Source organism: Chrysochloris asiatica, unplaced genomic scaffold (genome assembly GCF_000296735.1).
Source record: "Chrysochloris asiatica unplaced genomic scaffold, ChrAsi1.0 scaffold00064, whole genome shotgun sequence".
NCBI classification, from domain to species: domain Eukaryota; kingdom Metazoa; phylum Chordata; class Mammalia; order Afrosoricida; family Chrysochloridae; genus Chrysochloris; species Chrysochloris asiatica.
The window spans coordinates 1,467,871-1,494,512 of NW_006408582.1; the positions used below are offsets into that span (position 1 = coordinate 1,467,871).

A 26,642-nucleotide genomic window follows, 5' to 3' on the forward strand; every position below is an offset into this window, starting at 1 on the left:
TGAGTTATGGTGTTGGAGGAGAATATTGAAAGTGCCATGGGCTGCCAAAAGAACCAACATATCTGTGTTGAAAGAAGTGCAGGCAGAGTGCTACTAGGAGACCAAGATGGTCAAACTTCGTCTCTCATACTTCAGACATATTGTCAAGAGGGACCACTCGCTGGAGAAGGATATCATGTTTGGTAAGGTGGAGGGTCAGAGAAAAAGAGGAAGACCCCCAGCGAGATAGATTGGCTAAATGGCAGCATCAATGGGCTCACTGTGGCAACAATAGTGAGGTTAGCCAAGGGTTGGGCAGTGTTTCATTCTGCTGTGCATAAGGTCCTATGAGTAAATACTGACTCGATGGCACCTAACAACAACAACAACAGATGGAGAGATTGAGCAATATTGCTTTTTCCTTAGGGCCTTCACACAGCCCAGCAACCTACTGCAGTTTTGCAACTGGCAAAAATCAGGTGGTAATGCAAGTTGAGTCTGATTCAAAAGTTCATAGCATGCTCATGATCATAGATAAAAAAAAATTCTAAACAAAATCCAAGCCAACATAATCCAGCAGCACATCCAAAAAACAAAACATCATGATCAAGTGGGATTCATATCAGGGATGCAAGGATGGTTCAACATTAGAAAAACAATCAGTGTAATCTACCATATAAATAAGGAAAAAGAAAAGAACCACATGATCATATCAATTGATGCAGAAAAGGCATATGACAAAATCCAACATTCATTCCTGATAAAAAACACTCAACAAAGTAGGAATTGAAGGGAAATTCCTCAACATAATTAAGAGCATATACAAAACCAACAGCCTACATTATTCTCAATGGAGAGAAACTGAAAGCCTTCCCTCTATGAATAGGAACCAGACAACGATGCCCTTTGTCACCACTCCTATTCAATATTGTGCTGGAAGTCTTAGCAAGACCTATATAGCAAGACAGGGAAATTAAAGGCATCTGAATTGGCTAAAAGGAAATAAAACTCTCTCTATTTGTAGATGATATGATCCTATATGTAGAAAACCCCAACGACTCAGTCAAAAAGCTACTAGACCTCATTGGAGGATTCAGCAAAGTGGCAGGATATAAGATCAACATACAAAAATCAGCTGGATTCCTCTATAGTAACAATGACAACGCTGAAAATGACATTAGGAAAGGAATATCATTTACAATAGCCGCCCAAAGGATGAAATATCTAGGAATAAATGTAACTAGAGAAACAAAGAACCTATACAAAGAAAACTACAAAACACCACTACAAGAAACCAAAAGAGACTTAAAAAATTGGAAGAATACACCATGCTCCTGGATAGGAAGACTTAACACTGTGAAAATGTCAATACTGCCCAAAGCAATTTACACATATAATGCAATCCCAATCCACATTCCAATTACATTCTTCAAAGAGATGGAAAAAACAATTAAAAATTTATATGGAAAGGAAGAGACCCAGGATAAGCAAAGCACCGCTTAAGAAGAAGAATAAAGTTGGAAGCCTCTCATACCCTGATTTCAAAATTTACTGCACGGCTACAGTGGTCAAAACAGCCTGGTACTGGTACAATGAAAGATACATTGATCAATGGAACAGAATCGAGAATCCAGACATTAACCTATCCACATACAGCCAACAGATTTTCAACAAAGTGCCTAAGTATATTGCATGGGGAGGTGACAGTCTCTTCAACAGATGATGCTGGCAGAACTGGAAAAGTGATATGCAAAAGATTGAAACAAACAAGACCTTTACCTCACACCTTATACAAAAACCAACACAGCATGAATTAAGGACCTAAATGTGAATTCCAGAATTATAAAGGCCATCAATGAAAAAATAGGGACAAATGTGAGGACTCTTATACAGGGAATACACAGACTACCAAATATTTTGAAAATTATACAAATAAAATTAGATAAAACAGATGATTGGGACATACTAAAAATTAAAAACTTACGTGCATCAAAAGACTTCACTAAAAGAGTAAAAACGGAACGCACAGAATGGGATTCACCAAAAGAGTAAAAACGGAACGCACAGAATGGGAAAAAATCTTTTGCAACGACACATCAGACAAGGGACTAATTTCTAAAATACACAGAACCCTACAACACCTCTACAAGAAAAAGACAACCCAATTCAAAAATGGGCACAGGACATGAACAGACACTTGACCATAGAAGAGATCCGGGCAGCCAACAAACATATGAAGAAATGTTCACGATCACTAGCCATTGTTGTTGTTTTTGTTAAGTGCCATCAAGTCAGTCACGACCCATAGCGACCCTGTATATAGGGTTTCCAAGGAGCAGCTGGTGAGCTTGATCAAAACAACACTGAGATATCATCTCACACCAGCAATAACAGCAAGGATCAAAAAAATAGAGGACAATAAATGCTGGCAAGGATGCGGACAGACTGGGACCCTCCTACATTGCTGGTGGGATTGCAAAATGGTCCAACCACTCTGGAAAACACTATGATGCTTCTTCAGAAGGTTGGAAATAGATACCTTATGATCCAGCAATTCCTCTACTTGGTATTTATCCACAAGAAATACGTGCAATAATATGGGTAGATATATGCATGCCAATTTCATAGCAGCACTATTTACAATAGAAAAAAGATGGAGACAGCCTAAGTTCCCATCAATGGAGGAATTGATAAACAAACTGTGGTACATACAAACAATGGAATATTATGTTACCCTGAGAATAGCAAGAAAGCTGCAAGCTACTACATAACATGGATGAACCTTGAGGACATTATGCTGAGTAATTAGTAATTAGTCAGTCACAAAAGGAGAAATACTGCATAAGCCCATGACTGTAAAAGATTAAGAAAAAGTACCCACACTAAAAGGGAAAAAAATTTTTTTTGCTGGTTACTGGGGTGCATGGAGTGAGGTAGGGGAGAAAAGGGAAGGTGGAGCACAGGGTAGGGAATAGACACAGGATAGTGTGGGTGCTGGGGGGGGCCGCACAATAAACTAGAAGGTGGAGGAGAATGGGAGAACAGTTAGGCAGGTTTGCATGGGTTAAGTGAGACAAAGGTAAATAATGATGTATGCATAACTTTGGAACCACAGGGCTCTGCGATACAGGGATTGAGGCACGGTTTGACTGGGTAAAAGAGGGAAAATAATGTTAAGATGCTTGGCTGTCTTTTGAATCTTGGTTTCCCTTGCCTACTATTGTAAAATAGATACTTGTGGGGGAGAGAAAGGAATAGCCAGAAACATCACCATAGAAAGCTTGTAAGTCTGTCTTCAACCTGTAACTGACTGGAATACCTAAAATGGGGCTAGAACTTGCCCAGGGAAGGAGGCTTCCTGCGGAGCCTTTGCACTGCATGAGACCATAGGTGGACTCCTGATTCCCATCCAAAATCTTCTGAGGTGGGAAATTTCCACTTGAAAGGACAAGCAGACCAGCCTGGAGTGGCTAGAAAAACAGAAGATACTTCTTGAAAGAAAGACCATCAGGAATAATAAAAAACAATAATGGCAGCCTGATTGACTAGTACAAGAACTAGCAAGTTGTTCGCCTGGGAGCCATCAAGGCAAATGGTCAGGTACCCTCAGGGCAAACCCCCTTCCAAGACTAGTATTCAAGGGGAATACATGAGCAGACATGTGGTCTTGTTGCTGACCTCACTGGTCACCTATAAGGGGAAGTAGGGGAAAACATTAAGTTGTGAACTAAGTCTGACCACATTCAATAGACTCCTGTCAATCTGGGTTGAGACCTGGATGGCCAGCAGTATGGCGAGAACTGGGGACTCCTGGGCCCAGGGACAGGGACATGGCCCAGAGGACTAGAGTGGAGAGTAAAGCGTCCAGCTGGTCTGAAGTAAGGGGAGCTGCACAAGAACACCCATACTTGCAGATAAGTACCCATTTGACCTGGCTTCAATGACTGCACGATCAGAGCTTGACTAGAGACAGAAAGAAGAGGAAAATAGAATAATCTGCTACAATTTGATGAATTTGACCTATGCTTGTGGATGTAGTAGCTCAAAGGAGGGAAAAAAATCCTTAGAGCGAGGATCATTCCCACCCCGTCGGTACACAGGGTTGACAAGGATAGGCAACTTAGACACTGGCTACCCAAAATGGGGGGATCTACAAAGGCAAGAAGTGACTGGCTTACTTTCAAGAGGGAACCTAGTTCCTGTGGGTGCAGGGGAAGGTAGAATCTCAACTGAGTGGTTTCCAATCTGTCTGGATGGGTCTGATGAAAGGAAATGGAGATAAGACTCTTGTGGTTCAATAGTGAATGACTGCTATCAAGTCTGACTGTGAGTGTTTGAAATGTAAAGGTAGACGTTTTGTAATAAAAGGAGGGAGTGGTTGATCTGTCAGGCCAGCAGCAGAAGTCCCTGGGACCATCAAGGGAGAAGAGCAGAATATGGGACCCTATCCACAGAAGCAGTAATGCCAGAGATGGAAGCAAAGACGATGATGTGGTGAGATGGAGCTGCTGGGGACTCTGGACTCTGGGAGGGAGAGGGGCTGTGTGTCGATGGACTAGGGGCAGGCTTCCGGGGTATATCCTTTGGTTATCTGATGATGCATGAAGGGAATTATAATCATTGTGATGAAACTAAATAAGAGAGGATGAATGTAAAGCTAATGTTCTCCCGCATGTAAACTATCACAAAATTCACAATTAAAAAAACAACAACAAACAATTAGGGAATAAATGAATTGTTGTTTTGGTAGAAATGGATATAATAATAAATGGTCCCTATTTAACAACAACAACATTTGTGGGGGAAAAAAAGTTCCCGGTATGCTGTTACTTTTTTATTTTGTTATTCTACCCTGAGAAGTTTGGGATGAACAAATTCATCTTGTCCTGAAGTGGCATGCCTTGCCAAGACCACAGTACAGGTATTCTCACACACTGCGAACTACTAAGTTATTATAGAATCACAAATGTATCTTTTCCTCACCTGCTGAAGTCTTAGATTTATTAAGGTTCTTGGGTTTCCGTTTTCTGGTCTGAATTCCTTCTTTCCTCATCGCAAGAGGCCTGGGGACCTAGAAGGTCACAAGACAATATGAATATGGTTTGCCACTTATTTAAAATCTGCTATAGTACTTAAGCATACATATGTATACATATATTATGAGAAGGCAACATATAAGTAATCATTCTACAAACCTTGGGACTGAGGCTATATGAATAGGTCTTTGGAACATTCCAAAGGAGAAATTAGTCAATGCTATTTTTAAAAGTGTATTAAGCACCTATATTGTTTGTTGTTAAATGCTGTTAAGTTGGTTCCAACTCATAGCGACTCTATGTGGGGTTCCCAAGAAGACGCTGGTGGGTTTCAACTGCCAACCTTGCAGTTAGCAGTCCAGTGCTTATCCTATAGAGTCATACCAGGACTTCACAGCACCTACATTATATGCTAGGTATCATAGTACACCTTGAAGAAGGAGAATATTCAGTTCCTATCTTCAAGAGGTTTGCAGGCTAGTAGTGGAAAAGACAGAAAATAACCAGACCGTGGTAGGTGATATGAGAGAACAAAGAAGAAAAACTGAAATTTGGCTTGGGTTGGAGAGGAAAGGAAGTAGCACATGAAGGTATCAAAGAAGGCTTCCCTGAGGAGGTGACACCTGAGTTGTAGGAGATTCAAATGTAGATGAACGATTTCAAATCACTGGAACAGTATTTGCAAAATCCTTTAAGTTATCATCCAAACCAGTGCACTGTGAAAATGAAAACCCACTGCCAAGTCAACTCCAACTCATGGAGACTCTGTAGGACAGAGCAGAACTGCTCCTTAAGGTATCCAAGATGGTAAACCTTCACAGGAGCAGACAGCCTCTCCTCTATCCTGTGGAGTGGCTGGTGGATCTGAACCACTGAACTTGCAGATAGCAGCCCAACACTTAGCATGAACATGAAGAGGGGGTGCTATTAATAAATTATGCCAGGAAAATAGGTATAAATTGGGACAGTCCTGGGTAAGTCAGGATGGACGTTATGTTGGCTTTATTTATGGCAGCTTTGTATAGCACTGAGTCTGCCTGGAGCAAAACATTAATGTTTCCATGGGTGAGTGGCAAGGGATAATATTAGCAAGACTGACCCATGCCCAGGTTCTGAAATACACTGACTGCTCACTTATCAACTATCTTGTTATCTGACATTTTGCATTTACAACAATGGTTTAAAAAAAAAAAAAAAATCTACTACCTGACTATGTCATATACACTTAGCAGTAACGAATGCCAAGGTGCAAGGCAAGAGTGACACTGGTGGTGATGGTTAAGGTTAAGTGTCAGCTTGGCTGGTCCATGATTTTCAGTGGTTTGGTAGTTATATAATGATATAATTTGGCAGTTCTATAATGTGGTCATCCTTCATTTTATAATGCCAGTTTCACATAATGACCTAGTTTTTGGAACTTAACCATGTTGCTAAGTGAGGAGTGCGTGTTCTGTCCATGGACAACACTTTGTCACATCCAATCCCTCGTAATAAAGCAGTGTTTGTCATGAGTCATACTCTTGATCCTTTCAAAGATACCTAAATAAGTGTTCAGGGAGCAAGACTGCAGATGATCACCTTTCTCATATTTTAAAATACTGTGCCTTACCCATTCTGGTTTCTTTAAGGCCAGGCCAAAACTTTTAGAGCCTGGTTTACAGTTATTTATTGTGTAGGACATATATTATAGAAAAACTCACCAAAAACATGAAAACAGAATGGTTAAGAGAAATGCACTAGTGTATGTGAACTTGCCTTCTACTCTTACTCGGCCATCCCTGGATGCTGCAAACTGTTCCTGCATTCAGCTGCTAGCTGCGAGGCTGACCGTTCAAGTGTGTTCAGAACAAAGGCCTGGTGGCCTACTTCTGAAGAATCAGCTATTGAAACCCTATGGAGCACAATTCTACTCTGACACATGGAGTCACCAGGAGATGAACTGACTTAACATTGACTGGCACTGGCACTCTTACAGCATTGAAGAATCAGATGAGGCAGCATTCTCACCTCCCCTCATCATCTTACTGTGCCTGTCCTGTTACCCTCCTATCCTGTCCCACCTTTGGAGGAAGGTATCCTCCACCAATGCCTTTGCTGGTCTACCTGGGCCACTTGAAATCCATCCTGACTCTCACGTTTATCGTGTCTATCCCTATTTACCATACTCTAAAAAATTCATGGAAAAACTCCATTATCTTTCCATTCCCTTTTTCCATAAACTTGTCAAAGTCCCTCATACTTTCAAACTTCTACTTCTTCTTACTGAAACTTCACATGTGCAGAGGTCATACCTACCTTAAAATTAGTTTTTTGAAACTACAGCTTCTCAGCCATATCCTACTATCTTGTACCTTTTATTTACAAAGTTCTCTGCAAGAGTGCTAGGCCCCCTTTCCATTGCTTTTCCTCCCGACTGTTGTATACAGGGGCACTTGTACTATATGTAAACATTGCTGATGCCCTCCTTCTTGCATCCCATTATCAAATGACTCCTCTCTGCATCATCTTTTGCCTTCCTCATTTTTCTTTTTTCTATATCTCCTTCCAAGAATTCTCACGGCTGCTTCATTGTAAACCTTTTGATCCTCTTTATATATGAAGTATTTTCTTTACTTTTAATATTTTAAATTGCATATATACTTGATGAAATCATCCTTATTGTAAACGATTTAAACATACTGAAGTATAAACTCATGATGTGTTCCTTCATTTCTAATCCCTTACTCCCCACTCTCTTTTCCAACATTCTAAGTTTTTAAAGCTTTCAATTTAAGATGCACACAAATAGATAAAGATCTTTCCTTTGTAACCTAAGTGGGAATCAGACTATACTTACTGTTCTGTATCTGGCTTTTTCATTCAGTGATAAATCTTAGAGAACATCCCCGGATTAGTACTTGTGGAAATAATCTCATTATTTGGAATAGTTTCCTGATTGATTTCTTTTACCATTTTCCTACTGAAGAATAGTTTCTGAAGAATAGTTTTTTTAACCATCTCCTCTCAAAGGACTTTTTTCCTTCCTTTTTTACGACTGCAATGACTCAAGAAACAAACTTTATACACTCTTTGCAAATATAAGTGCATTTTTAAAGAACATTTTCACTATATGCGTATTTTTAGCCTCTTTTTATTATAACAAGAAGTCAATAAAAAATAAGTTGAATATTAACTTCTACCCCACCTCCCTACTAACCAACCCTATCCCCAAGAGGCTACAGGTATTAATAGTCTGGTAAGTGTACTTACTTTTTGCTTTATTCTCAAACATATATGTATGCATACATGTATGAATATGTCCGTCCATCTATGTTTGTGTGTTTAATGTACTCCTCACTCCCAGATGGGGTTAGACTTTACATACATAGTACTTGGTAATATGTTTTTTTTATTACTTCAAAATATATGTTGTTATAGTTGTTTTTAAGTGCTGTTGAGTTGGTTCCAACAAATAATGACCCTGTATAGGGTTTCCAGGAGTCCTGGTATGGCACTGTGGGGTAATGCGCCGGACTGCAAAGCTGTTTGAACTACAAGGTCAGCGGTTCAAGCTCACCAGTTGCTCCTCAGAAACCCTATACAGGGTCGCTATGGGTTGGAACCAACTTGATGACACTTAACAACAACAACAACAACACAGGGGTTCCAAGGAGTAGCTAGTGGGTTTGAACTGCCAACCTTGCAGTTAACAGTCTAGTGTTTATCCTACAGCACCACATGAGGACTCCCCCCGCAAGAATATATAGCTGAGCTCATTATTTTTAAATTTCTGCATAAGATTCCACATTATGGGATGTGCCATAACGCAGTAAATTCCTTTTTAGGACATTAAGTTTATTTCAAGTTTTTGCCACTATAAACTCTGTGGCAATAAACAACTCACATGGATTTTGTAATGTATTCACTCTTTGGTTATTTTTTTTATAAGCTAGTTTCTGTGACTCCTCATGTATAAAGTGAGAGCTAAGACTTATGCAATGTGAGAGATGGGAGAAACCAGCAAAGGCTCCTAAAGTCCCTTCCAAATCAAACTACCTTTGTTACGAAGAAGAAAAAAAAGAATTTATAGTCTAAAGGAGAAACGTACACATTGAGAGTTGATTGATTAGAACTGACCAAGGTGGTCACTGATAGATGGGGAGATTTAGGGGGAGATCTACGTACCCCATGGAGCTTCATATAGAGGCCACAGGCATTGCACACGGGCTCACCCTCAGCATTGCGGCGCCACAAGGTGGTGGTGGTGGTCTGGCAGTTGGCACAGGAGAGGCCCACTCGGCGGGAGGCTGACTGCAACATAGCAAACAAACTCTTCAAGTCTAAGTCCTACTTGCTACTTCACATGGGACACCGGGTTAGTCATAACAGCACTGTGTGAGAATCAGACCAGTGGTAGGGCCAGAGCCACTCCTAATGATGAGATCAGAGACTTGTGCTGCGAGAGGACACCAAGTATCTGGTTTCTAGTCCTGTGGTACTTCATTTGACTTCAGACAGGTACCTAAGCAAAAATGGTACTGGTAACAGAAAACTTTCTCCCCCAAAGTAAATTAATGCTCCAAAGTGCTCGGTAAATGTAGTGGGTGGGGAATGATTGTATCCAGGTGTCATCAAGATCTGGGATAGGCTTGGGACCACAAAAAAGGGAAACATCAGGTTTATGTGCCTCCCTCCTTTATAAACATAAAAGCTAGCTGGTGTTGATCACAATCAAATTACAGTACAAAAGAACACTGAATGAGGAACAAAAAACTCGAGTCCCAATCCCAGTTCCAGATTCTTCACCATTACAGGGCCTTACACAATCAATCTGTTCAACCTCCTTGTGGTTTGGGTTTATCAACTGAAAATAATGTAAATAATAAGTCCTGTGGTCTCTGGGGTATTCCTCCTCTAACAGTTGATATGAATATAAAAGACACAAAAGACAATAGTAGGTTGGAATCAGGCAGCCTGAATTCTGGTCCCAAACCTGAGACTATTTGTGTTATTGTGGGCAAGTCTTTGGGCTTTTCTGAGCCTCAGTTTTCACTTCTGTATATTTAAAGGGCTGAACTTGATACTTTGGAACAATCATTGTAGCTCACATTTATTTTAAAGTGTCGACACTTATTATGTGTCTCTTTACCTACCCACCTAACCCCTGAACCCACCCGTTTTTTTAAAAAGTACTACACGACTTTTGGTTGGAGATCAGCCGTTGTGATTTATACGATTTTCATTGACTGATTTGGGGAAATAGATCACCAGGCCTTTCTTCTTAGTCTTAATTTAGAGTCTCTGCTGACACCAGCTCAGGATCACTGCAACCTACAAGCCTCCACTGATAGATGGGTGCTGACAGTGCAAGAGGTGCATTTGTTGGGAATCTGCAGCTGCTACATGGAGAAGAGCATTCTACCACAGACCACCACTGCCCTTGTTTTCAGTGTAGGTGGCTAGAATGCCACAGAAGTACCAGATAACTCATGAAGGCAAACATCCTGAACCGGGTTCTGAGAAGGAGCCACAGAAGCGCGGCCTTTCCGCAGGCTACTGGACTTAAGAAATTTGAGAAACTGTCTTACCAGTCGGCGCTGGGGCTTGATAAGGGGTCGGTTGATGCCGTTCATCTTGTGATAGAGGCCACAGGCATTGCACAGGTAGTGCCCCGTCCCATCCCTTCTCCAGAGTGGGGTGGACATGGCCCCACAGTTGACACATTCTCTGCCTTCTGAGAAGTCATCAAACATATCTACTGGGTGAGAAATGACAGGAGAATAATACAGAGCATTAACTTTTTGTTTATGTGGAGAAATCTTATGTCTGAGACTCTAGAGACCAAAGAAAGAATGCCCTTTCTGTGAAGAACGTTTTCTTCTAGGAAGGCAAGGTCACCTTGACTTGCCTTGGCTCCTCCTCTCTTTTGGAGGGACCCACTGGGATGGGGAGTGTACATTTTTACTCTGGACTCCCAGACACAGCAGTCTCTCCCTGGTGATGAGAAAAAGAAGAGAGTTGGCAGCAATCACCAGGGACCCAGGCCCAGGGGTCAGACACCTAGAATTTGGTGCCAGATTTTTATTCAGAGCCTAAAGCCTTGAGGTTCTCTTCTAACACTGAGCTCTCTCTGTCTTTTCCCTTTCAAAACTGAGAGTGTTTTCCTCTTTGAGTGAAAAGATCACAAGTATTTACTTTAGGAAAATTAAAAAATATTGAAATGTGTAAAGTTATATATAGATCATATATAATCCTGAAACCAGACATCACCAACGTTAGTATTTTGTTATATTATATCCTTTATAATGTTTCATTCTTTGGCATATTCATTTTCCATGTTAAGGTCAAGCTATATACAATTTTAAGCCTATTTTTCACTAAACACCAGAACAATTTACCATGATAGGAATTCTTCCTAAACTAATTTCAAGGCAGTATATAATATTGTTTTGTTGTTGTTGTTGTTGTTGTGAAGTGCCGTCGAGTCGGTTCCAACCCATAGTGACCCTGTATAGGATTTCTGAGGAGCGGCTGGTGAGCTTGAACTGCCGACCTTGCAGTTCAAACGGCTTTACAGTCTAGCGCATTAACCCACAGCACCACACCACAACTCCAATATATAATATTACAGCCTATAAATGTGCCATCATTGAACTTTAATCTTTTAACTATTATTTCCAATTTGTGTTTTATAGATACTCTTCATTTCATAGGCCAAGTTTTTACATTTCTAATTATTCTTTAGAATATTCTCCTAGAAATGGAATTATTGAGTCAAAAGGACTCATTTTTTTTTTTTGGTCTTGATATTTTTCAAACTGTTCTGCAAAAAGTTGAAAATGACAAATCTCATTAATTTTGCTCATTTTAATGTATATGAAATTGGAACATTATCTTCTGCTGTCTCATTATTTAACTGGCAACATTTTTTCTTGTTTATTGGTACACAAAATAAAGGAGCATATTATAAGGAATGGCATTTAATTAAGGATGATAACTTATACTTCTAGCAGAAGAAAGTTATTATCATTTCTCTATATACTGCCTCATTTAACATCCCTCCTACCCTTCTATCCTCTTTATTTTCCATTTCTATCATTGTTGTTAAGTGTCGTTGAGTCAGTTCTGACTCATACTGACCTTGTATAGGGTTTCTGAGGAGCAGCTGGTGTTTGAACTGCCGACCTTGTGGTTCAAAATCCAGTGCTGATCATACAGCGCCACACCAGGAGTTTCTATAGAATTCTACAATTGTAAACACCCTCCACATCTATTTTAGTTGTCCTTGTGAGGGAGTCTGTGCTCGTTTTCTTATTCCTTATCCTATATATATGGAATCCTGGTGTGCAGCTATAGGATAAGCACTGGACTACTAACCACATGGTTGGTGGTTCAAATTCACCAGTTGCTCCTCGGAACCCTATACAGCAGGGTTGGGGACTGTCTAGTCCACAGGCTATGTGTTGTTGTTAAGTACTGTCCAGTGAGTTCCAACTCATAGCACCCCTGTATAGGGTTTCCAAGAGTGGCTGGTGAGTTTGAACCATCAAACTTGCAGTTCAAAGCAACCTTCAGATTCAGTGCTTATCCTATGGTTCCACACCAGGACTCACAAGGCCCACAAAATCATTTAGTCTGGCCCTGCCAAGGCAACTGCAGTTCCAGTTATCACATTGTTGTTATTGTTAAGTGCTGTCAAATCGATTCTACAGAGACCCTGTATGGGGTTTCCAAGGAGCAGCTGGTGAGCTTGAATCATTGACCTTGCAGATCAAATGGCTTTGCAGTCTGGTGCATAACCCACAGCTCCATACCAGTACTCCACAGTTAACCCATTGTTGTTGTTATGTGCTGTGGAGTTGGTTCCGACTCATAGCAACCCTGCACAGAGTTTCCGAGGCTGTAAATCTTTACGGGAGCAGAAAGCCTCATCTTTCTCCCCCGGGACAGCTGGTAGTTTCGAACTGCCGACCTTGCGGCTCGCAGCCCAATTCGTAACCACTACGTTATCAGAGCTCCTTAGTTATCACATTAGGGATGAGCTAATTAAATGCTTGACCAAATATAGCAGGCTAATTTTTAAGTTGATAATTTGTATGGTCTGAGAATGATGTTATAAACTTTGGCAGAAAAAAGGTTCCCTACCCCTGTTATATAGGGTCGTTATTAGTTGGAACAAACTCAACAACACACAACAACAACATCCTCTATGTACAGTCTGGCTCAGGATTCCCAGAAGTCTCCATGAGTTCTATCCTACTTTTCAGTCACTAAGCACAGCTGTCCTGGTCTCAGACCTTTCTTGTCCTGCTGCCTGCAGCAAGGGTGATCTCTTCTCCAGTGACTGGGGTGATGGTAATGTCTTGTAGAGTTCTTTGCCCAACAGAACCCCGCCATGGGATTTAAGGTTCCACATTTAGGGAGTACTGTGGCCCAGGTATCTGTTCTAAGGGAACCTGGGCTGGAGAAGAGGTTAGGTGAAGGAGCCCTACCCCCAACTCTGGGTACATAAACAGTCATTTGCACCTGCAAACAAGTAGCTGTGTGTGTCTCCACCAAGTAAACACTGTGCAGGTGTGAGGGGCTGTTTGCTTAGGCCGGGGAGCTGAGCACACAGCAGTCACAAGAGAGGCTATTTTTGCACCTGGGTCGCACTGAGAACCTTTCACCAAGGTCAGCTGCCTTCAGAGCTGTGCATGAAACGGTGCTCTCCCAGCATGGAAGGTGTGGGTCGAGCAAAAACCTGGATTGTAAACACCATTGCAACCTTCACAACCATGGTTACTCTGTGAGGCCCCTCAGCCCCTCTCTCCCAGACCTTCCCAGTGCCATTTACAGAAAGACCCCCATTAGACGAAGTTCCCTCCTCCACCAATCTTCCCTCATGGTAGCACTCACCACCCACCCACTGCCATTGAGTAGATTATGATGCACAGAGACCCTCTAGAGGGTTTTTGAGGCTATAAATCTTTACAGAAGTGGGCAACCTCATCTTTCTCCCACGAAGCAGCTGGTGGGTATGAACCGTGGGCCTTGCTGGTAGCAGCTCAACACTGAACTGTAGCACCATCACGTGGAAGCATAGTATGCTTTGGGTGTTTGTAATAAACACTAGATGGCACTACAGCCTAAAAAATTGAACCCAGGCATGGTCTAAAACCCTCTGTATCCTGCTACCATTGAGTCCATGTCAACTCCTAGGGTTTCCAAGGCTGTAAATCTTTATGGGAGCAGACAGCCTCATTTTTCTCCCATGGAGCAAGTGATAGGTTTGAACTGACAATCTTGTAGCCAGCAGTCCAGTGCTTATCCTACCATCAGAGCTCCTGAAAACCCTCTATAGGATGTTTTAGATCACTGTTTCCATCCAAGAAGAGCCCTGGTGGCACAAGGGCCAAAGCACTGACAGTTAACTCTTAAGTCAGGGACTGGTACCCACCAGTCTCCATGGGAGAAAGATGTGGTAGTCGGTTTCCATAAAGACTGCAGTCTTAGAAACCTTATGGTGCAATTCTACTTTATTAATCAGAATCAACATGAATGGATGAGGGTTTGGTTTGGGTTTCCAGTCCAAACATAAAGCAACCCTCTTATATGTTTTTTCTTTATTATGGAAAAATTTAAACATAATTAAAAGTGCACAGAGTATAAAAATACACTCTTAATTATCCATCTTCCAGCTTCAAATAATTTATGTCCAATTTTGTCTCATCTAAGGAGGCCTGGTGTGGTGTTGTAGTATAAGCGCAGGACTGTGGGGTAGGTTTGAACTGCAGGATCAGTGGTTCAAGCTCACTAAACCACTCCTTGGAAACCCTATACTGGGTTGCTGTGAGTTGGAACCAACTCAGCAGCACTTAACAACAACAATATACCTCCATTTACATTCCCTCATGCTGAGTGATTTAAGAAAATCTCAGACAATTTATCATTTCATTCATAGATATTTCAGTACATAAGTCTAAAAGATAAAAATAATGTTCTCCTTTTAGACACAAGCAAACAGTTTTCTGTGTTCAGGTTTATTATATAAATAAGACATAATCTTATAACTCCTTCCTCATTTGTGGGTGACAATACCTTTCGTCTTCACACTCACTGTTTTATACGCAGGGACAGAGTCTCATTAAATAAACCCAGGAAAACTTGAGGGTCTCCTCTCTATGATTACTCACCTCATAGTACCTTGAGAAAACGCCTTCATGCTTACTCAAAGAAGGAATTACACATCCAAGCAACTATTTTACTGGCCAGGCAAAGACACTAGAGGTTGGCAAATACGTATTGATCAGCAACAAATATTTACTGAGCATCATTATTTAAGCACTCCGATAGACGCCACATTAGCTAAAATGAGCTATGATCTCATTGGGCGAATTGAATGATCTGGTTGGGGGAATTGAACTTGAACACCAATAATGAGTAAAAATATTATTCAATTCACTTTAGGAAGGCCATTAACTGAGTTGGAGACACGAGTGACAGACACTTCTTGGCTAGAGTATAGAAACTCTGACCTAGGTCTTGTGCTAAATAAATAGAATGATTAAGTGTTTTAACAACAGTAAATGGAAGGACAAGAAGTAAAGTCATACTTCATAACAGTATCCAGACTAAAAAGTCATGTCTAACCACAACCCACTACTGCCTCTAATCTGCAGATATTTTCGTATTTTCTACCACAGAATCTTGCTATTCAATCTGCTCAATAAAGTTATAAAAAAATTTAAATGATTGTTACAAAAACAGTATAACAAAAGAGGAGAATGTTTTACTCCTCCCCCTGCTAATATTAAATGGAAAAGGCAGCATACAAAATGGCAAATACACTAAATATACTATCAGGAGGAATCTTTGTTAAGCTAGTTAAATTAAATGGACTTTTAAAAAAAAACCAAACAGACCATTCTGTAGTGTTTAATTGCCTACTTAAAAAAAAATCTGATAAAGTACGATTTGTTGAATGTAAAACTGACGCTCTTGTCTGTAAACCTTCACTCAATTCACAATAAAAAGTTTTTAAAAAATCAGATAAAAAACAGAATCTAAGAGCTCCATGCAGCACCCAATCCACAAAACGGAAGGGACTATTATTTTGTCTTCTTCTGCCTGACGTGTACATTTTTCTTCTCTTGGACTGAAGAATGGAGAGGACAAAGTTTAAAGCCTGCTGCTTAGCACCTACCAGCAATAACATCCTGTGTGGACCTTGTGAACAACCACCTCTGATTTCTTCTCTGGGTTGAGCTTCCCAGTGGGCAAGAGCAGGGCAGAGGGCACAACTCTGACATCTGGCTTATGAAAGTCCCACCCAGTGCTGGACATCAAGGGATTTGGTCCAACCACTTAGTCAGCTGTCAGGATCCAACTCTCGGAAGTGGGTTAGCATTACCCTAAATTCCGAGGCAAGACTTGTAATAATAGTTGTAAAGTACTTTGCAAATAAGAGGAAAAACTTACAACAATGGCTGTAAAGTGCTTTGCAAACACCAAATGAGATAACAGTGATGGATTATTGTTAGGAGGCAGGGGCTAGAGGTTTGGGAAGGAGTGGAGAAGACAAGGGATAAACTTTTGTGCTGGGTTATTGGGGTGGGGAATAGATAGAAGAGCTAGGAGATTTAGGAATCTGACCTTTTCTCAAAATTCTGGGACCAAGATCAGAATTGCTCTTAGAATTGGTCAAATTTGAGATGAAAGGCAGGAAACGTGCATCAAGATTGACAGTTTATGCTTCTGCAGTCACAATGGGAAATATTAATGATGACAATTTTAGCAATCAAATGCACAAAGCCAATTCATTGTGACCTAACCCCAAGAATGGGGATTTAATGCCTCCCTTTCATCCATGCCCCACTTAAAAAAAAAGTGAAAATGGAAACAGATTAAAAAATCCAGCCTGATTTTCAGGTATCCAATTTAGTATGCAGAGTCCTTGGAATCAAGACAACCTCCTCCCACCCAAGTGCCTGAAAGAAAAATGTGGGCCAGGAGGTTGAAGGATCCCAACCCTGACTTCCCCACAGAGAACTGACGCAATCAAAAGGCAAAGACTCCGACCTCTCTCCTGACCTGCTCTATCCATCTTGGAGAACCCACCCACTGTGCTGTCTTCCTGAGGGACACCAGAAGGGACAAGCAAGTTAAGGCTAGGAGAAGGAAAAGCAGTGAAAGAAGGAAGAGAATTAAGAGAAACAAGTGGCCAGGGTTATGGTTGGCAATGCCCTTTGGGCATTTCCCTAGTGTTGCCTCTGTTCCAACAACTGCTGGAGAGAAAGACAACTGAATCAAAAGCTTTCCATGTGGCTGTTTAGGCTGACAGACACTGCCATTTCTGTGCTAGGCTACCCAGTGGGTGCCACAGAGCCTGGTCTCATCAGGACAGCATCAGCTCTGCTGCAGAGGAGCAACTCTGGAGACTGTCCCTCTGTCAAAGGGCTTCCCTCCCCTTGGGAGACCTGGGATGGAGAGATCCTCTCTTTGACCCTCAGATCCAGTTTATCCAGTCTTATGCTATTGTTTCTGTGCAGAGCACTGCAACTATGACTTTTGCCATGAATATGCTATGCCTGCCCTTGTAGCAAGTGCAGGACGTAGTTATATATTGGACAAGACTGGGGAAGAATCTCTGTCTCAAGTTGTTTTGGTCCAGCTGGGGTTGCAAAACAAAGAATTATAAAGTGACAGTTTGTGATGGTGCCTAGGCTTTTTTCAGTAGTCCCCACCCCCTACTTTCAGGTACACATCTTCAGCTGTTCTAGATCACTCTGCAATCTATTTGGGAAGAGAAAACACACAAATGCAATGAAAATTACCATCAAAAATTGGAAAGGCCCCATGCCAAAGGGATCCGAGGGGCCAGGGAGGGAAGCCTTCTTAGAAAAGGCAAGACTTGAGAGCTTAGACAAAAGGGCGATGAGATGGGAGACAGATGGCCTGCCAGGCAGGAGAAATGAAAACCCAGAGGACTAAAATGGAACCAAAGGGGTGTCAGGAACAAATCTCTAGCTCCACCCAAATGTACCCTGCTGAACCTCAGCCCCATGTCCCATCCAAAGTTCACTAGAGACTTGCCTGGATTTCCTGACATGCTGGGCTGGGTCTGATCTGTCAGTGGGCTGGCGCCTGGGTCTGGGTCTGGAGTTGCAAACAAATCCTGAGCTTTTCCTGGCAGCCCTTGAGACTTTGGTCTTCTGGGCTTTGTCAGGATTGGGCAGACGCCTGTGACAGGAGGCTGCTGAGGGGAGGGCAGACAGCTCAAGCAGTGCTCAGGATGGGTATGGATAAAAGCACCTATTTTGGAAACTCCCGCAGAAGCTGATCAGAAAGAGTACACCACCACGCATTGCTAGAGTTGCCTTGCAGAGCCCAGGGACCTCAGCTTCTGGGAGATCAAAAAAGAACAGAGGCATTTACCTAGGAGTCTGGCTTAAAACCTGAGGTGAATATGAAAGAATGTGACTCAGGTTAAAAAAACAAAACAAACAAAAATCATAAGTAAGGATGTTCTGAAAGGAATAACAAAAGCACCAAAACCATAAAGTAAGGGATTGAGAGAGAGAGGCAGGGAGAAAAGGAGAAAGAGAAAGAAAACCTGTCCAAAGATGAAGCTCAATAACAAATGATAAACCAGAGGAAGATATTCATAGCACATTGCAAACAGTTAACCCCTAATAAAAAAAAAGAGATGTTCTTGGGTGGCCCGAATGTGCTTGGCTACTAACTGAAAAGTTGGTTACCTAGAAAGAAGTGCATGTTTCAGAAGAAAGGTCTGGTGATCTACTTCTGAAAAATCACATCCACTGAAACTCCTATGGAGCCGAGTTCTACTCTGACATATACGGAGTCAGTCAGAACTGACTAATGGCAACAGTTTTATCTTGTTTTGATATGAAGAGGCATTTTAGAAATTACCAGGACAGAGATGGAATGAGCACGCTCTTAGGCAGTAATCTTTGTCATCTAAGGGATGTGGAAAGGTTAATCTTTCTGTGGATCAGTCTCTTCTCCCAAATTTCTACCTTAGCACCTGCCTGCCCAATTAGGGTACCTGGCCTGTGCTCAGTTAGGTCAGAAAAGGAGGTTGACCCAGAAGATGGTAGCCAATAGATGGAATGTCAATAAGGTTTAGTAAAGCTAGCTGGAGCTCGTTAATAGCAGGTGAGCTAGTCTAGGGCCTCACAAGCACCTGCCTGCAGGTGCCTTCACCAACTTGGTGGGGGCCCTGTCCTTTCCCCCAGTGGAAATAGCAGGAAGTGTCACATGAATACAGTTTAAAAATAAGTATGTAAAAGATAGTTTAGAGTCATGATATAAAATATTAATAACAAGGGTTCAGGTCTACATATATGTTTGGTTTTCCTACCTCATTTGAGCATAGAAAACTTTTAAAGACACATCTACAAATATTTCAGTGCTCTTCAGAACATCAACTTGCAAAATGCTTTGTAGACCTGATCTTTTTAAAGATGAGGTTTTGAGACCTTCCAGAATCCCCGCATTAGGAAAAAACTTGTAGCATAAAGGTTTCTCCATAAAATGCAGGGTCACCCACTAACTCCAGAACAAATTTCTTACTGCTTTCCAATTTACACTGATCGTCAACAATGATTACATCACGGACCTTCTATTTTGTGTATGGTCAAGTCCATGAAAGATAGACTGTCTGGGTAGCATAGTGGATTATGAGCTGGGCTGTTAACTGCAAGGTCAGTAGTTTGAGTCTACCAGCCACTCCCTGGAAAAAAGACGAAAAACTGTAATGCTGCCATAAAAATGTACAGCCTTGGAAACCCTATACAGGATTTCTGTGAATCAGAACTGACTGGACAGCACATAACCACCACTGTTATTAAGAGCACTAACACGTTGGTTGTTGGCAACTGTCTCTGAGTCAGTTCTGACTCATAGCAACCTTGTATAGGGTTTCTGAGGAGTGACTGGTGAGTTTGAACTGCCAACCATGTGGTTAATAATCCAGTGCTCATCTTACAGTGCCACAATTAGACACTGAGAATATGAACTGCTTTCGCTGCATCTAAAAATTTAACAGGACTTTCAGAAGATGGTCACTAGGGCCTCTTCCTACCTGTGATCCAAGGACTAGGATTTTAAAGTAGCCATATGAAAAAGAAAAGGAGTCAAATCCTCAAAGACTGTGCTGTGTTTTACAGTTCTATTTTTAAACCTTGGCATAATGTTGATGTTTTAGCCTTGTAACAAGTTTTTACAAATAGTATTTTGCCTAGTTGTCTCCTTTTCAGTTCAAGGGGACTACTCCTAGGCCTCTACTCTCCTTCCTTTCTCGCAGAGCCCTCCAGTACCCTGGTGTGTGGGAGCTAAGAATTGTCACAGAGAGGGAGTCAGGGTCCCTACAGGTGGCTGCATCTGCCAGATGCCCTGCCTTCCAGTCCCCAGCCCCCTTACACCTGCGAACAACTGAATTGGCTCTCTTCTTTATTTTGCCCACCACTTGGGACTGGCTAGGGTAACTAGAATGGGATATTTCTAGTGAAAGGGGCATATTACCAATTATCCTGGGACAACAGGCTTAAAGCTGGGATATGTGGTCATCCATGGACTCACCTGAAAGAACTTAATTCCTAACAAATATACTCCCTTTGCTGTTTCCTTTACCCCCACTTGTCCCCAGTGTCCAGGCTGATTTAACAATTCCCAGGCAAGGCACAAGGAGCCCTGGTGGTGCTGCAGAATTAGCTGCTAACAGCAAGGTCGGTAGTTCAAACCCACCAACCGTCCCATGGGGGAAAGATGAAGCTGTCTGCACTATAAAGTTTTACAGTCTCAGAAACCCTAAGGAGCAGGTCTTTTCTGTCATATAGGGTCACTATGAGTTGGACTCGATGGCAGTGGGTATAGACAAGGCACAAAACGGAATGCGAAGAGTGTTTCTGGCTGGGAGAGAAGGTATTCTATCACCAGAGAGGTGCACAGAATTTCACTAAACATTGGGCTCCCAAACTGGCCACTGACATCTCACAGCAACCTGGACTCCAGACTCACAGCTTTAAGGTCACTTATGGCCAACTGAAAATGTCTGCACCATACTGGGTTCAGCACTAAGCCTAAATTGTACTCTCCCTTCTCTGATACTGGTCCTATTGGGTTACCACATCAGGTCTACCCTGAACCAATCCTCTATGTTTACACGTCTCAGTGAACACTACAGGGCTTCCAGAGGGCAGGCGGCATGTGTCACAAGTTTTAAATCCTGGAAGTGACATTTCAGCAAGTTCAATGCAAAGATGGTAAATGACTCAAGTAAGGCCCTGTAGACATAAGGTGACCTGATCTATACATACCCTTTGCACTCACCATACTGCCTCTCCAGCTGTTATCAGCCCATCAGTAGAACACAAACTCAGTATGTATTTACTGACCAGATTTTAACAAAACCCAGTGCCTTAAAGACTCTGAGACAGCAAGAATGCCAATGTTGTTGTTGGTTTAAGTGCCATCAAGCCAGTTCTGACTCATAGTGACCCTATATAGGGTCTCCAAGAAGCGGCTGCTGGATTTGAACTGTTGACTTTTTGATTAGCAATCCAGTGCTTATCCACACCAGTATTCCAAGAATGCCAATGCTAATGTTGTTGGTTAAGTGCCATTGAGTTGGTTCCGACTCATAGTGACTCTTTGTACAGCATTTCCAAGGAGTAACTTGTGGGTTTGAAGTGCCAACCTTTCAGTCCAGTGCTTATCCACAACAGGACTCCATGATAAAATACTTTCTAACCCAAATGCTGAATGATAAGGGAATAATTTGCAAAATTGAATTGCTGATTTTTAAAATGACATGACATAGATTATGTTTTTATAATTTTTTTCATTAAAAACAACATAAAACTAATGAAAAAAATGAATTTTTCTAAAAGAACAAATCAAAATGTCTTTTCCGCCTTGAACCCAGGTGCCTTCTCTCCCAGAGGGGACCCTCTCTCTGGGCTCAGGCATCCACTATGGCACTGACAATTCTTCACCTTCCACAGATGGACTATTCACATGTGTGCAGGGCCAGCAAATGTGCTGATGGACACGACAACTTCATCAAGAGTAACTGCCAAACACATACTGTGGACAAAGCCCACTGCAAGTCTGGGCTCCTCTGATCGCCTGAATGTCATCACCTCCCTCTCTAGATTCCGCAAAGCTAGACTCGGTCATCTAGTATCCCTGGGAGTGAAAAGTGGTGATTCGGGGACAAGCACCCCTGGAACTGATGAAGAGGGTGATTTGGTACAACCCACAGAGAGGGCAGTTTGTCAGTGTCTACTAAAATTATCTGTGCATGTGTCCTTTGATCCAGAAACTTTGCTTCCAAGAATTTATCCTGCAGATATTCTGGCCCTTATGTAAAATGGTTTATGTATAAGGGTATTAGGAAGAAAGGCCTGGAGATGTACTTGCAAAAATCAGCCGAAGAAAAAATACTATGGATCTTGATGGTCTAATCCACAACCAGTCGTGGGGAGGGGAGGGGATTGATTTCGGATCAGGCAGCATTTCATTTCATTATGTATGGGATCACTATGAGTTTGGGGTGACTTGATGGCAGCTAACAATGTAACAGTTATTTTGAATTAGTAGAAGACTTAAATAAAACAAACTTATAAGTCTATCAACACACTATTGTTGGTAGGTGTCATTGAGTCAGGTCCAACTGATATCAACCCTACGCACAACAGAACTGAAAACTGCCAGGGGCCTGTACCATCCTCACAATTGGTGTTACATTTGAGCCCACTGCTGCTGCCACTGTGTCACTTATCTTGTTGGGGGACATGATGATTGTTAAAGTAGCCGATGGAGTCCATGACTGGTGCAAATGATTTATATGCTTGTCTGCTAACTGAAAGTTTGGTGGTTTGAACACACTCAGAAGTACCACAGAAAAAAGACCTAGCAATCTACTTTTGAAAAACCAGCCATTGCTAACCCTGGGAAGCATGGTTCTACTCTGACACATATGGGAAGTCAGACATACCATGAGTCAGAATCAACTCAACAACAACTCTCCTGCTGCCCCCCCTCCCCCAATAAAGATTTACAACCTCGGAAAATCTATGCAGGGTCACTATGAGTCAGAACCAACTCCATGGCATACCACCACCATTTCAGTCTTGGTGTGGTGCTCTGGACTGCAAGGTTGGTTTGAAGTTCAAGGTAGGTGGTTCAAGTTCACCAGCTGCTCCTTGGAAACCCTGTACAGGGTTGCTATGAGTTGGAACCAACTTGATGGCACTTAAAAGCAACAATGACAATGTAGTCTTAAGAATGAAAATCTTTATATGGAATGCTGAAAAGTTTTAAAAGCAAGGTATAGAAAACAATGTAGGTTACATTCTATTATAAAAAAGGGGCGATGAATCTATTCATGGATTTATTTACATATACAATAAATATTTAAGAGGCCGGACAAGAATCTGATGATACTAGTTGCTTCCAGGGTAGTACCTTGGTGGCTCCAGGATATTTTTCACGGTGTGCTGTATTCATATCATCTGAATGCTGGAAGGTGTGAATTTAGTTCCTATTTAAGGTAATTATTTAAATGTTGGAGTCCCTTGTGGTGCAAATGGTTAACAATCTCTTAAAGGTGCTGGTTGTTGTAAGGTGCCTCAAGTTGGTTCCCACACAAAGGGACCCCCTGAAAGAAACTGGAGGCACAGATCTCACAACTGTTATGTTTGTTCCTGCCACTGTGCCAATCTATCTTGTTGGGGTGGGAGTGAGTCTTGCTCTTTTTTATTGACCATCCACTTTACCAAGCATGATGTCCTTCTCCAGGGATGTATAGCTCCTGATACCATGTACAAAATAAGAGAGTGGAAGTCTCGCCACCCTTGCTTCTAAGAAGCATTCTGGCTGTACTGCTTCCAAGAAACATTTGTTTGGTCTTTTAGCAGTCCATTGTTGTTGTTAAGTGCTGAAGAGTAGGTTCCAACCCATAGCAACCCTGCATAGGGTTTCTAGAGAAGCAGCTGGTGAGCTTGAACCACCAATCTTGAAGTTCAAACCAACTTTGCAGTCAAGCACATTAACCCACCGTGCCACACCAGGACTCCATAGTATTTTCAATTTTCTTCAACATCATAATTCAAACCTGTCAATTCTTCCACATCTTCCTTATTCATTGTCCAACTTTTACATGTACATTAAATTACTGAAAATACTGTGGCTTGGGTGCATCTTAGTTCTCAAACTGATAGCTTTGCTTTTTAACACTTGAAAGGGGTCTTTTGAAGCAGATTTACCTAATAAGTAATTTCTTGACTGCTGCTTTCAGGAGCAGTGATTGTGGATCAAGGCAAAATATTGACAACCTTCAATATTTTCTCCATTTATCATAATGTTATTTGCTGGTCCAGTTGTGAGGATTTTAGTTTTCTTTACATTGAGGTGCAATCCATACAGAAGACTATAGTCTCTGATCTTCATCATTAAGTATTTCAAGTCCTGATGGCTTCAAGCAAGAAACATGTCCTTTGTATGCCTCAGGTTGCTAATGAGTCTTCCTTCAACTGTGATGCCATGGCTCTTTTTCATATAATCCAGCTTTTAGGATTATTTGTTCAGTGAACAGATTGAATAAATATGGTAAAAGGATACAACCCTGGTGCACACTTTTCCTAATTTAAAATCATTCAATATCCCCTTTTTCTAATAACTGCCTCTTAGTCTATATAAGGTTTCTCATGAACACAATTAAGTCCTCTGGAATACCCATTATTTGCAATGTTATCTATAGTTTGTTACGATCCCTACAGTCAAATGCCTTTGTATAGTCAATAAATTATAAGTAAACTTCTTTCTGGTATTTTTTGCTTTCAGTCAAGATCCAGCTGGCATCAGCAATGCAATGATAACCCTCATTCCATGTCCTTTTCGGAATCTGGCTTGAATTTCTGCCAACTCTCTTGTCAATGTGCTGCTGGCAACCATCTTTGAATTATTTTCAGCAAAATTTTACTTGCATGTGATATTAATTATATTGTTTGATGACTTTAGCATTACATTGGATAACCCTTCTTTGGAATGGGTATAAATATGGATCTCTTCCAATTGGTTGGCCAGGTAGTTGTCTTCCAAATTTTTTGGCACAGATGAGTGAACGCCTCTAGTGATGCCTTGGAAGAAAGACCTGGTGTTCTCCTTCTGAATGATCACAGTTCTACTCTGACACACATGGGGTCGCCATAAATTGGAACCAACTTGTCAGCAGCTGGTGGTAGTAGTGGTGATTTAAATGTTAAGTAAAGTAGTTAAGTCCTGGTGTGGCACTGTGGGCTAAGGCGTCAGATTGCAAAATTGTTTGAACTGCAAAGTTGGTGGTTCTGGAAACCCTTTACAGGGTCGCTATGGGTTGAAATAGACTCAATGGCACTTAACAACAACAACAACCAAAGTAGGTAAGTATGGCATGATGAACATCACTGTTTCACACACACATGTGGGATATTGCTCATGTGGGATAATGCACTGGACTGCAAGGTGGTTTGAACCATAAGGTCGATGGCGCAAACTTACCAGCTGGTCTTCACAAACCCTATACAGGGTTGCTATGAGTCGAAACCGACTCCATGGCATTTAACAACAACACATATACACTTGACTAGTAATTGCAAGGTTGGAGATTAAAACTCACTAGCCACTCTCAGAAGCCCTATACAGGGGTTGTTATGAATTGGGACCAAATTGACGGCACTGAAAACAAGAAATATACATTAATTTAAAGCCTGTCAAATGCTATTTTATTATTTCCCCATAAAACCATCTCATCTCTAGTTCTCAAAGTAGTCCTCAATTTCCTTGTGTTCCTAAAGCTGAACAGCTCTTGACTTTTCACTCTCATATCAAAGGGAGCCGCCCAGCTAGGGCCGTGGCAGTCCAGCCTCATCTTTGCAGACAGACAGGTCCCAGACCTGGGCCCAGGTGAGTGTGGTTTGGCTTCTATTGCTCAGTTATACACTTGCACACAATCCAGTTTAATCATTGCTCCTTTTATTTGTTAGGAAGACTAAAGGAGCTTTGGAAAGGTACTTTATCAAAGGCTCTTGCAGTTTCCCAGGCCATTTGAGGAGATTTAAACCAGGTCAATCTGGGCCCAATTGACTCTGCAACCTTCTCAAGCTGGCAGCATGGAGAGGAAATACTGAACAAATTGCCAGAACAGCTCCCCCAGGGACTGAGACAATGGGTCAGGAGGGAAAGGGCTTTTCCTCCTAGCACAGCAGCCTTCAAGAGGAAATGATTTCCCTTTCACCTTGAGGAATGGCAGCAGCCAGCCAGTCAGCAGAGATTTATAGAGATATAATGTGACCTCTTTATTGCCCTGAATGTTAGAGAGGTATTTCAGGGGAGATTTACGCCTTTTAGGAAGGGAGGGGAGCAAGGGTACAGAAACTTATATGAGGACTGTTTTCCCCTCTTGAGGGTTTCTTGAGGATTACTTAATCAAACCAAGGTTAAGCTCCAATCGCCAGCACTTTACATCTTCTTCCCCTGCTAATCACTTCAGTTACTCTGAAAAGGTTTTTTTTTTTTTTTTTTTTTTTTTGAAAAGGTTTTTTTTTTTTTTTTTTTTTTTTTGTAATCTTAAAAGCAACAATGACAATGTAGTCTTAAGAA

The 26,642-nt window shown here is 41.6% G+C and overlaps 1 protein-coding gene across 2 annotated transcripts in view; it reads right to left on the reverse strand.

The window, feature by feature from the left end:
* Positions 1-26,642, reverse strand: part of GATA4 (GATA binding protein 4) — a 65,809-nt gene that overhangs the window by 5,442 nt on the left and 33,725 nt on the right. The window contains exons 2-4 of one of the 2 annotated variants that reach the window (XM_006864326.1): positions 10,583-10,749; positions 9,180-9,305; positions 4,963-5,050 (exon numbers count right to left, since the gene is read on the reverse strand). In XM_006864326.1, the coding sequence (XP_006864388.1) occupies positions 4,963-5,050; positions 9,180-9,305; positions 10,583-10,749 (381 nt within the window). Of the gene's footprint in view, positions 1-4,962; positions 5,051-9,179; positions 9,306-10,582; positions 10,753-26,642 lie in introns of both variants that reach the window. The other variant, XM_006864325.1, reaches the window with a different exon arrangement.